The sequence below is a fragment of the Oncorhynchus clarkii genome, chromosome 33 (assembly GCF_045791955.1).
Source record: "Oncorhynchus clarkii lewisi isolate Uvic-CL-2024 chromosome 33, UVic_Ocla_1.0, whole genome shotgun sequence".
NCBI classification, from domain to species: domain Eukaryota; kingdom Metazoa; phylum Chordata; class Actinopteri; order Salmoniformes; family Salmonidae; genus Oncorhynchus; species Oncorhynchus clarkii.
Window position 1 is genome coordinate 2130226 of NC_092179.1, and position 13006 is coordinate 2143231.

Consider the following 13006-nt stretch of genomic DNA (forward strand, 5'->3'; position numbering starts at 1 on the left):
GACACATGAAATGGTTCAAAATGGCAACAGTTTGCCTACACGCGCGTAGGGCAGGTGAATCGGGTGCACCTACCGCCAACAGCCCGTGTCAAAAAATAAATAGGAACACTGACGAATAAAACTAAAATAATCGTCCGATGGCATTGAGTAGTGCACCACATCAGTCACTGGCTTCATCAATAAGTGCATTAATGACGTCGTCCCCACAGTGACTGTACGCACATACCCCAACCAAAAGCCATGGATTACAGGCAGCATCCGCACTGAGCTATAGGGTAGAGTTGCTGCTTCCAAGGAGCGGGGCTCTAACCAAGAAGCTTATAAGAAATCCCGCTATGCCCTCCGACGAACGATCAAACAGGCAAAGCGTCAATACAGGACTAAGATTGAATTGTACTACACTGGCTCCGACGCTCGTCGGATGTGGCAGGGCTTGCAAACTATTACAGACTACAAAGTCTGATCTGCCCAGTGACACAAGCCTACCAGATGAGCTTAAATAACATGCTACAAGATGTGCTTGTAGCACATTATTTAATTCTCAGCCATTTCTTGTTAATGCAAGTTATTGCTAGTTTGACCACCAGAGGGCATCTTTGAGAAGCATTTGATCGTCTTCCATATTGGTATTACCAGAGAACTTAAAACCTTTCTTGTAATAACATAGTATATGTTCTTCTTGTAATAACATAGTATATGGGATTGATGTGATTAACCTCTTTATCCTACCCCCTCCTTTTTCGAACATTCTGTTAAAAATCGCGCAACATTTCAGCGTCCTGCTACTCATGCCAGGAATATAGTATATGCATATGATTAGTATGTGTGGATAGAAAACACTTTGAAGTTTCTAAAACTGGTTAAATCACGGCTGTGACTATAACAGAGCGTGTGTTTCATCGAAAAGCGCAAGAAAAACTGGTCACTGAAATCTGAAAAAAATATCCATGCGCCCCTTTCATGGATTATTTAAAGGAAACCAAATTTAATATGGAGACGGATGCAATTCCTACAGCTTCCACACGATGTCGCCAAAAACGTCATTTTCATTGACAAAAATCCTTTGAGACATTACAAATAGATCCTTGATTCCATCCAGCCTACCTCAATCGATTTTGGAAGATTGAAAAATGGACACTGTTTTCTTTTGTAGCTGCTATTGAATACAGATCGCCCAGTGATCAATTTGATCGCTTATTAACGTTTACAAATATCTAAAGTTGGTTTATAAAAGTAGGTTGAAGTGTTTTGTCAAAGAATATAGGCAACTTATATAATTTTTAAACATGACGTTGCGTGTTGGAAGAGAGCTTTTTTCGTGATGCAGGCAGGCTATACAAATGGATATTTTGGGCATTCATGGACGGATTTAATCGGGAAAAAGACCAATTTGTGATGTTTATGGGACATATAGGAGTGCCAACAAAGAATATCATCAAAGGTAATGAATGTTTTATATTTTATTTCTGCGTTTTTGTGTAGCGCCGGCTACGCTAATTATTTTGTTTACGTCGCCTTCAGGCATTTTGGGGTGTTGCATGCTATCAGATAATAGCTTCTCATGCTTTCGCCGAAAAGCATTTTAAAAATCTGACTTGTTGGCTAGATTCACAACGAGTGTAGCTTTAATTCAATACCCTGTATGTGTGTTTTAATGAACGTTTGAGTTTTAACGAGTACATTTAGCATTTAGCGTAGCGCATTTGCATTTCCAGGTGCCTACTTGAGACGTCTGCGTCTCAAGTAGGAGCAAGAAGTTAATACCATGGTGCTTCTATTCAGAGAAAAACGAAACCCTCAGGACGGAATGGAAAATATGGCACTGTACAACGTGACGGCCGGGAGTAGGCTACAGCATGAGGATTGGAGGATTCTAAATGGTTTGCCTTCATTAGACAACTTTGTTACAATATTTCTGTAAATCAGTTATATTTAGTACCATAGTAATTCATTATGGATCCAAAACTAAATCAACATCTGCATTTTGAAAGAGTATTTTTATCATTATTTTATTAACGAAAGCATAAAGATGCTGATGAAGAAATACAGTACTGTACAGTATATGCTTTTACATTTGGATAATAAAGCATTCGAAGCATTTTGAAGATAGAAGCCACCTGCATTTGTTTATTAGGCTACTGTGCAGTCTGACAAGTAAACATAGCCTACAACATATACTGCAGTAAACATGGGCAAGTGCCTAATTCCTTACATAAAGGAGAGCAGACCATGTCCACACTTTCTAGGTGACCTCAAGTACTCATTAACTGTCTTTAATGCTTGTTTGTGTTGCATCAGTCATGGACAGAAACTTCTGGGAGACCGTATTAATGATAAACACCCGGATACCCTTGCGGTGCCTGGTGAGCAGTTGGTCAAGTTCTGTTGCCAGAAGAGGAATAGAAATGTCAGGGTGAACCGACGACCTGATGAACCCGCCAGGTATGTTGACTCTGCCTGTCGGAGGTGGAGTTCCAGAGCTCACAGGTGTGCCTGGCACGGATTGTGACTCCATCTCGTTCTTCGCCCTCTTCAACGACTCTGCCAATGCCACCTGACTCTCCACAAATGTATATTTCTATTATTCTACCTCATGTTGGCCGTTAGGCTAAATGTTTTTTTTTGTGGAGAAGGTTGAGATCACATCACCAACAAACTATCACGGTCCAAATACACCAAGACAGTCGTGAAGAGGGTACGACAAAACCTATTCCCCATCAGGAGACTGAAAAGATTTGGCATGGGTCCTCAGATCCTCAAAACGTTCGACAGCTGCACCATCGAGAGCCTGACTGGTTGCATCACTGCCTGGTATGGCAACTGCTCGGCCTCTGACGACAAGGCACTACAGAGGGTAGTGTGAACGGCCCAGTACATCACTGGGGCCAAGCTTCCTGCCATCCAGGACATCTATACCAGGTGGTGTCAGAGGAAGGCCCTAAAAATTGTCAAAATACTCCAGCCAACCTAATCATAGACTGTTCTCTCTGGTACAGCACGGCAAGCGGTGCCGGAGCGCCAAGTCTAGGACCAAAAGGCTTCTTAACAGCTTCTTCCCCTAAGCCATAAGACTCCTGAACAGCTAATCAAATGGCTACCCAGACTATTTGCATTGTTCCTCCCTCTTTTACGCCGCTGATACTGTCTGTTATCATCTATGCATAGTCACTTTAACTCTACCTATATATACATATTACCTCAATTACCTCGACTAACCGGTGCCCCCGCACATTGACTCTGTACCGGTACCTATGTATAGCCTCGCTACTGTTATTTTACTGCTGCTCTTTAATTGTTATTTAAATTTTGTACTTATTTATTAACACTTACTTTTCTTAAAACTGCATTGTTGGTTAAGGGCTTGTAAGTAAGTATTTCACTGTTGTATTCTGCGCATGTGACAAAAATGTTGATCTGAAGTTCAAATCTCGTGCTTCTCTCTGTGGGCTGATATTTCTGTGCAGCAGTCTTGGGAGTATTGTTTGTGTGCGCAGCTTAGAGGGAACATTGGTTATAGGTCAAGTTACTAGATAGATAGGGTGTTTGTGTGTGTGTGTGTGGTGTAGGTCTTCCTACCGGTTCTGCAGAGAATTGTGTCGCCTCGGGTCGTCTGTCCTCGAGTCTCTGGAGGAGTTGGACTTGACTGGAGAGCCCTACAAAGAAACAGTCATCAACACACTTACACCACAAACACACCAGGGGTGGGTTCAGTTCGGTTCAATGTTTGCTATGTTGCGTGAAGATTTGCACTGACAGACGATTCCCTAAAATGGTGCAAACCATTGGTTCAACAGCCTTTGAGGTACGTTTGCTCCCGTTTGGCAAGTGTGGCCTAATCAATATGGATGTGACCATTTCAAATTGCAAAACTCAAGGACACCATACACAATCGCTTACTGGGTCACCATAATCAGGTTCTTTAACTGGTCATTCAGAACAGTAGTCTCTGTTGAATTAAATGTTGCATACCCTTCTGTTGTGATGAACTCCAGCCTTCTACATACAGTCCTGTGCACACTGGCCAGTCGTACACACACACATTCTCACTGGGGCCACAAAATGTATGACTAACTCCCTTTGGACAAGTGTCTGCTGAATGGCATTTATATCACACACACACACACACATATATAAAATGTACACTGCTCAAAAAAATAAAGGGAACACTTAAACAACACAATGTAACTCCAAGTCAATCACACTTCTGTGAAATCAAACTGTCCACTTAGGAAGCAACACTGATTGACAATACATTTCACATGCTGTTGTGCAATGGAATAGACAACAGGTGGAATAGACAACAGGTGGAAATTATAAGCAATTAGCAAGACACCCCCAATAAAGGAGTGGTTCTGCAGGTGGTGACTACGGACCACTTCTCAGTTCCTATGCTTCCTGGCTGATGTTTTGGTCACTTTTGAATGCTGGCGGTGCTTTCACTCTAGTGGTAGCATGAGACGGAGTCTACAATCCACACAACTGGCTCAGGTAGTGCAGCTCATCCAGGATGGCACATCAATGCGAGCTGTGGCAAGAAGGTTTGCTGTGTCTGTCAGCGTAGTGTCCAGAGCATGGAGGCGCTACCAGGAGACAGGCCAGTACATCAGGAGATGTGGAGGAGGCCGTAGGAGGGCAACAATCCAGCAGCAGGACTACTACCCCTGCCTTTGTGCAAGGAGGAGTACTGCCAGAGCCCTGCAAAATGACCTCCAGCAGGCCACAAATGTGCATGTGTCTGCTCAAACGGTCAGACACAGACTCCATGAGGGTGGTATGAGGGCCCGACGTCCACAGGTGGGGGTTGTGCTTACAGCCCAACACCGTGCAGGACGTTTGGCATTTGCCAGAGAACACCAAGATTGGCAAATACGCCACTGGCGCCCTGTGCTCTCCACAGATGAAATCAGGTTCACACTGAGCACATGTGACAGACGTGACAGTCTGGAGACGCCGTGGAGAACGTTCTGCTGCCTGCAACATCCTCCAGCATGACCGGTTTGGCGGTGGGTCAGTCATGGTGTGGGGTGGCATTTCTTTGGGTGGCCGCACAGCCCTCCATGTGCTCGCAAGAGGTAGCCGGACTGCCATTAGGTACCGAGATGAGATCCTCAGACCCCTTGTGAGACCATATGCTGGTGCGGTTGGCCCTGGGTTCCTCCTAATGCAAGACAGTTCCTGCAAGAGGAAGGCATTGATGCTATGGACTGGCCCGCCCGTTCCCCAGACCTGAATCCAATTGAGCACATCTGGGACATCATGTCTCGCTCCATCCACCACAGACTGTCCAGGAGTTGGCGAATGCTTTAGTCCAGGTCTGGGAGGAGATCCCTCAGGAGACCATCCACCACCTCATCAGGAGCATGCCCAGGCGTTGTAGGGAGGTCAATAGAGGCACGTGGAGGCCACACACACTACTGAGCCTCATTTTGACTTGTTTTAAGGACATTACATCAAAGTTGGATCAGCCTGTAGTGTGGTTTTCCAATTAAATTTTGAGTGTGACTCCAAATCCAGACCTCCATGGGTTGATAAATTTGATTTCCATTGATAATTGTGTGATTTTGTTGTCAGCACATTCAACTATGTAAAGAAAAAAGTATTTAATAAGATTATTTCATTCATTCAGATCTAGGATGTGTTATTTTAATGTTCCCTTTATTTTTTTGAGCAGTGTATGTACGCATGACTAACTTCCTTTGGACAAGTGTCTGCTGAATGGCATTTATTTCACACACACACACACAAATACATGTAACACACTTACCTCTCTGGTGACACGGCGCTCAATGTAAGCCATGAACTGGGAACTGAGGCTGATTGTTTCTGCTACTTCTCCTCTCCTACCCTCCTCCTCCTCCTCTCCTGTACAACTGTCTATAAAGTCAATCTGCTCCAGCTCTGCCTCTACTACAGACAGACAGATGGATAGACAGACAAGACAGAAAGGCAGATTACACACAAGTTCAGAGTAAAAAGAAGCAAGATATAGAATATACACTGAACAAAAATATAAATGCAACAAAGATTTGAGTTACAGTTCTTCAGTCAATTGAAATAAATTATTTAGGCCCTGATTTGTGGATTTCACGACTGGGAAGGCAGATATGCATCTGTTGGTCACAGATAGCTTACAAAAAAAAAGGTAGGGGCGTGGATCAGAAAACCAGTCAGTATCTGGTGTGACCACCATTTTCCTCATGCAGCGTAACACATCTCCTTCACATAGAGTGGATCAGTCTGTTGATTGTGGCCTGTGGAATGTTGTCCCACTCCTATTCAGTTGCTGTGTGCAGTTGCTGGATGTTGGCGGGAACTGGAACACGCTGTCGTACACGTTGATCCAGAGCATAACATGTCTGGTGAGTATGCATTCCATGGAAGAACTGGGACATTTTCAGTTTCCAGGAATTGTGTACAGACCCTTGCAACATGTGGCCATGCAATATCATGCTGAAACATGAGCTGAATGGGCCTCAGGATTTCGTCATGGTACCTCTGTGCATTCAAATTGCCATCGATAAAATGCAATTGTGTTCGTTGTCCGTAGCTTATGCCTGCCCATTCCATAACCCCACCGCCACCATGGGGCACTCTGTTCACAACGTTGACATCAGCAAACAGCTCGCCCACAAGACACCATACACATATGCCACTCGTACAGTTGAAACCGGGATTCTAACTGCCTGTTCAGGGGCAGAATGACAGATTGTTACCTAATCAGCTCATGGATTCGATCGTGTAACCTTTCGGTTACTTGTCCAACGCTCTAACCACTAGGCTACCTGCCGCCTTTTACGCCGTGTCATATGCCAAACAGTCTGGCATGAGAAGGAGTCTCAGGGAGAGAAATGCTAACACAAACAGAATGAATAAAACTCTAAATACAGTACATGACACTACAGATCACACACACAAACAGACATGCGTTGATTCTCACATGTGCCGTTGGTAACAGGATGGGAGCAAGACGTCCTGTGCTCCTCCCTCTCCCTCCGCTGTCTCTGTTCTTTGGTGATCTCTGCCACACGCAGTGGCAGGTCTGACAACTCATCCGTGGGCTGTAGGGATGAAAGAGAAAATAGTTAGGAGTGAAAGAAACACATGGAGATTAGCTTCTACATAAGTGTGAAATATGGCACTAACTTGCAATCATAGAACCTGTGCGACTGCCCTTTATTGACATTAGGAATGTCCCCGACTAACAAAAATCATCTGTTCTTTCGACCAATCGATTGGTCAACATTTGTAAACGTGTATTTGTTCATACATAGACACACCCTATGTGTTTTAATAAAATAAACTATACAGTGGCTCTTCCTTTAAAAAGTTGCGTCACACTGCAGCACAGCTTGCAGGATGCTGCGGTATGGTAGAGCACGTTACAGTGCATAATGTCATAGTTTTATACTGTCCGCCATTGTTGCCGTTAATACCGTTAATGCTCATAGAAACCACCAGAGGGCATCTGAGGGAGTCTTTATGAAGCTTGCTTACGTTCCTAAATAATCCTACAGAGGTCCATGCAGGCCAGACGTTTTGATCGCTGTACCCTATCTGAAAGAGCATAACAAGTTAATTCATTTTGTTGACATGAAGCAACCATAGCCTAAGCTACTATAGCACAGAGAACTACATCTTAAAACATGCCATTCTGTTATAGTTTTGAAAAAAATTGTCTTAGTATCATGTACATTTTTATGACCTTCCTAAACAAAATATGAACGGATTTCTTTGTGATTGTGTATATTAAACTGATTTATTAGACTGGCGGCTATTGGCAGGCTACTCGTTGAGTCCCAACTATTCTACTATTCTACTGCATACCGCATGTTTTTCCTTCATGGAGCTTTGAGGATGAAATGCTCACTACGTTTTTGTCTTTTATGATGTTTCTCTTAATGTAGGCCTACTGCTAGAGTGTAAAATTCAGGGCCAGGCGGTTTCAAGATTTTTATTGAAATGACATGGAGCTGTCGGACTAAGAGACCTGTTTTTATTGATCATATATTTAACAAGGCAAGTCAGTTAAGAACAAATGCTTATTTTTACAAAGATGGCCTAGGAACAGTGGGTTAACTACCTTGTTCAGGGGCAGAATGACAGATGTTTTACCTTGTCAGCTGAGTGATTCGATCTTGTAATCTGTCATTTTAACCGGTACATAAGTTACCTTCAGACGAGTCCCGTGACACTTGTGGGGGTCGTAGAGCAAAAATGAGAACAGATCTTGTAATCTTTCAGTTACTAGTCCAACGCTCTAACCACTAGGCTACCTGCCGCCTCAGGTAGCCTAGTTTACATAAGTAGTCAGACCCTTTGCTATGAGATTTGAAATTGAGCTCAGGTGCATCCTGTTTCCATTGATCATCCTTGAGATATTTCTACAACTTGGAGTCCACCTGTGGTAAATTAAATTAAATTGGACATGGTTTGGAAAGGCACACACCTGTCTATATAATGTCCCACAGTTGACAGTGCATGTCAGAGCAAAAACAAGCCATGAGATCGAAGTAATTGTCAGGATTGTGTCGAGGCATAGATCTGGGGAAGGGTACAAAAACATTTCTGCAGCATTGAAGGTTCCCAAGAACACAGTGGACTCCATCATTCTTAAATGGAATAAGTTTGGAACCACCAAGACTCTTTCTAGAGGTGGCTGCCCTGCCAAACCGAGCAATCTGGGGAAAAGGGTGGAAGGGAGGTGAAGAAGAAGCCAATGGTCACTCTGACAGAGCTCCAGGGTTCCTCTGTGGAGATGGGAGAACCTTCCAGAAGGACAACCATCTCTGCAGCACTCCACCAATCAGGCCGTTATGGTAGAGTGGCCAGACGGCAGCCACTCCTCAGTAAAAGGCACATGACAGCCCGCTTGGAGTTTGCCAAAAGGCACCTAAAGACTCTCAGACCACGAGAAATAAGATTATCTGGTCCGATGAAACCAAGATTTATCTTTTTGGCCTGAATGCCAACCGTCACATCTGGAGGAAACCTGGCACCCTCCCTACAGTGAAGCAAGGTGGTAACAGCATCATGCTGTTGGGATGTCTTTCAGCGGCAGGGACTGGGAGACTAATCACGATCGAGAGAAAGATGAACGGAGCAAAGTACATGGAGATCCTAGATGAAAACCTGCTCCAGAACACTCAGGACCGCGGCGAAGGTTCACCTTCCAACAGGACAACAACCCTAAGCACACAGCCAAGACAACACAGGAGTGGCTTCTGGACAAGTACCTGAATGTCCTTGATTGGCCGGAGCCTGGACTTAAACCTGATAGTTTAAGAGAGACCTGAAAATAGCTGTGCAGCGACGCTCCCCATCCAAGTTTTGCAATTGCCTTTATTAGGGATCCCTATTAGCTGCTGCCAAGGCTCCTCTTCCTCTTCTCTTCTCTTCCTCTTTTAACTGTTTTTAGTGTGCTGGTGTGTGTGTCTTTTTACAGAGTGTGCTGTTCCATAAGGTGTAGTTTGAACTGTTTTTAAATCTGATTCTACTGCTTGCATCAGTAACTTGATGTGAAATAGAGTTCCATGTAGTCATGGCTCTATGTAGTACTGGGTGCCTCCCATAGTCTGTTCTGGACTTGGGGACTGTGAAGAGACCTCTGGTGGCATGTCTTGTGGGGTATGCATGGGTGCATGGGTGTGAGCTGTGTGCTAGTTGTTTAAAACAGACAGCTCGGTACATTCAGCTTCAACACCGCTCACAAAAAACAAGTAGTGATGAAGTCAATCTCTTCCACTTTGAGCCAGGAGAGATTGACATGCAGGTCATTGATGTTAGCTCCCCGTGTACATTTAAGGGCCAGCCATGTTGCTCTTTTCTAGACCAACTGTACTTTCGGCAAATTATGTCCCTCTTTGTGGCACTTGACCATATGTCTGGTACAGTTGTGACAAAGCTAGGGCCTGTAGGACTTGTTTTGTTGATGCAATATCAAGAAAACAACGCAGTGCTTTATTACGGACATACCTTTCCCCATCTTAGCTTCCGTTGCATCAATATGTTTTGACCATGACAGTTTACAATCCAGGGTTATTCCAAGCAGTTTAGTCACCTCAACTTGCTCAATTGCCACATTATCCAATTAGTTGAGGTTTCTGGTTTAGTGAATGGTTTGTCACAAATACAATACTTTTAGTTTTTGAAATATTTAGTACTAGCTTATTAATTGCCACCCATTCTAAAACTGAATGCAGCTCTTTAAGTGTGGCAGTGGTAGCTGATGTGTAAAATGTTGAGTCATCAGCATACATAGACACAGGCTTTACTCAGTGCCATCATTGTAAGGCCCTAGTTATTTTCTTGCTTTGACAAAGTAATTTCTTAAGATAATTATTGATTTGATGTGATTAGTTATTCATTTACATCCGTCCCTTATATTAAAGCGGAACTGACAGCGTTTTAATCACATTGCAGAAATAAAAACAGACAATCACAATATCTGTCAAAAATATAAAATCCCCAGTTTATGCTACAAAACCAACTTGAGGTTTTAAAAATAACCTATTTGACTCAACGTTCCATGACGTACACTAAAGCATTATTGTGAGAATAGATGGATGCAGTTCAATGCATGAATAATATAATTCAACAATACATTTCATGGTAGTCCAAATAATATTTCTATCAGGTTGTAATTCACAGCTGGCCTGGTACATTGTTTGCTGCCTCCATTCTGGATGCACTATTTCAGTTTCAATGACTCAATATTCTGACAAAAACACACACGTGACTAAGGCTGGGAATGTCAATACAATCAGCATAGCAATGATCACAAGTCAGTCATAACGTGACTAATAGGCTAGCATATCTATTTATATAACAAGCTAAAAACACAGAGCCTAACGTTAGATGCACTACATACAGTAGTAAGTATTTGGTCAATAATGACAGAGGTCAAAGTTTTCTGTAAGTCTTCACAAGGTTTTCACACACTATTGCTGGTATTTTGGCCCATTCCTCCATGCAGATCTCCTCTAGAGCAGTGATGTTTTGGGGCTGATGCTGGGCAACACAGACTTTCAACTCCCTCCAAAGATTGTCTATGGGGTTGAGATCTGGAGACTGGCTAGGCCACTCCAGGACCTTGAAATGCTTCTTACGAAGCCACTCCTTCATTGCCCGGGCGGTGTGTTTGGGATCATTGTCATGCTGAAAGACCCAGCCACATTTCATTTTCAATGCCCTTGCTGATGGAGGTTTTCACTCAAAATCTCACGATACATGGCCCCATTCATTCTTTCCTTTACACGGATCAGTCGTCCTGGTCCCTTTGCAGAAAAACAGCCCCAAAGCATGATGTTTCCACCCCCATGCTTCACAGTAGGTATGGTGTTCTTTGGATGCAACTCGGCATTCTTTGTCCTCCAAACACGACGAGGTGAGTTTTTACCAAAAGGTTATATTTTGGTTTCATCTGACCATATGACATTCTCCCAATCTTTTTCTGGATCATCCAAATGCTCTCTAGCAAACTTCAGACGGGCCTGGACATGTACTGGCTTAAGCAGGGGGACAAGTCTGGCACTGCAGGATTTGAGTCCCTGGCGGCGTAGTGTGCTACTGATGGTAGGCTTTGTTACTTTGGTCCCAGCTCTCTGCAGGTCATTCACTAGGTCCCCCCGTGTGGTTCTGGGATTTTTGCTCACCGTTCTTGTGATCATTTTGACCCCACGGGGTGAGATCTTGCGTGGAGCCCCAGATCGAGGGAGATTATCAGTGGTCTTGTATATCTTCCATTTCCTAATAATTGCTCCCACAGTTGATTTCTTCAAACCAAGCTGCTTACCTATTGCAGATTTTGTCTTCCTAGCCTGGTACAGGTCTACAATTTTGTTTCTGGTGTCCATTGACAGCTCTTTGGTCTTGGCCATAATGGAGTTTGAAGTGTGACTGTTTGAGGTTGTGGACAGGTGTATTTTATACTGATAAGTTCAAACAGGTGTCATTAATAAAGGTAACGAGTGGAGGACAGAGGAGCCTCTTAAAGAAGAAGTTACAGGTCTGTGAGAGCCAGAAATCTTGCTTGTTTGTAGGTGACCAAATACTTATTTTCCACCATCATTTGCAAATAAATTCATTAAAAATCCTACAATGTGATTTTCTGGATTTTTTTTCTCATTTTGTCTGTCATAGTTGAAGTGTACCTATGATGAAAATTACAGGCCTCTCATCTTTTTAAGTGGGAGAACTTGCACAATTGGTGGCTGATTAAATACTTTTTTGCCCCACTGTATACACAAATGGTATGTGGACACCCTTTCAAATGAGAGTTTGGGTTTTTCAGCCACACTTGTGGCACACAACAATGCAATCTCCATAGTCAAACATAGGCAGTAGAACGGCCTTACTGAAGAGCTCAGTGACGCAACGTGGCACCGTCATAGGATGCCACTTTTCCAACAAGTCAGTTGGTCAACTTTCTACCCTGCTGGAGCTGCCCAGGTCAACTGTAAGTGCTGTTATTGTGAAGTGGAAGAGTATAGGAGCAACAACGGCTCAGCCGCGAAGTGGTAGGCCACACAAGCTCACAGAACGGGACTGCCGAGTCCCTGCAGTGATTGCAGTGATTTAAGTAATTAATTTCTCTCACAGACCTGTTAGTTTTTCTTTAAGAACCCCTCCTGTTCTCCACTCATTATCTGTATTACCTGCACCTGTTTGAACTCGTTACCTGTATAAAAGACACCTGTCCACACACTCAATCAAACAGACTCCAACCTCTCCACAATGGCCAAGACCAGAGAGCTGTGTAAGGACATCAGGGATCAAATTGTAGACCTGCACAAGGCTGGGATGGGCTACAGGACAATAGGCAAGCAGCTTGTTGAGAAGGCAACAACTGTTGGCACAATTATTAGAAAATGGAAGAAGTTCAAGATGACGGTCAATCACCCTCGGTCTGGGGCTCCATGCAAGATCTCACCTCGTGGGGCATCAATGATCATGAGGAAGGTGAGGGATCAGCCCAGAACTACACGGCAGGACCTGGTCAATGACCTGA

General features: G+C 43.7%; 1 protein-coding gene across 6 annotated transcripts in view; it reads right to left on the reverse strand.

Moving 5' to 3' along the window:
- The window catches only part of LOC139393304 (DISP complex protein LRCH3-like), an 81596-nt gene that overhangs the window by 31326 nt on the left and 37264 nt on the right, over positions 1 to 13006 (reverse strand). For all 6 annotated transcript variants that reach the window (XM_071141831.1, XM_071141832.1, XM_071141835.1 and 3 more), the window contains exons 8-10: positions 6938 to 7058; positions 5765 to 5907; positions 3577 to 3653 (exon numbers count right to left, since the gene is read on the reverse strand). In XM_071141831.1, the coding sequence (XP_070997932.1) occupies positions 3577 to 3653; positions 5765 to 5907; positions 6938 to 7058 (341 nt within the window). The remainder of the gene's footprint in view (positions 1 to 3576; positions 3654 to 5764; positions 5908 to 6937; positions 7059 to 13006) is intronic.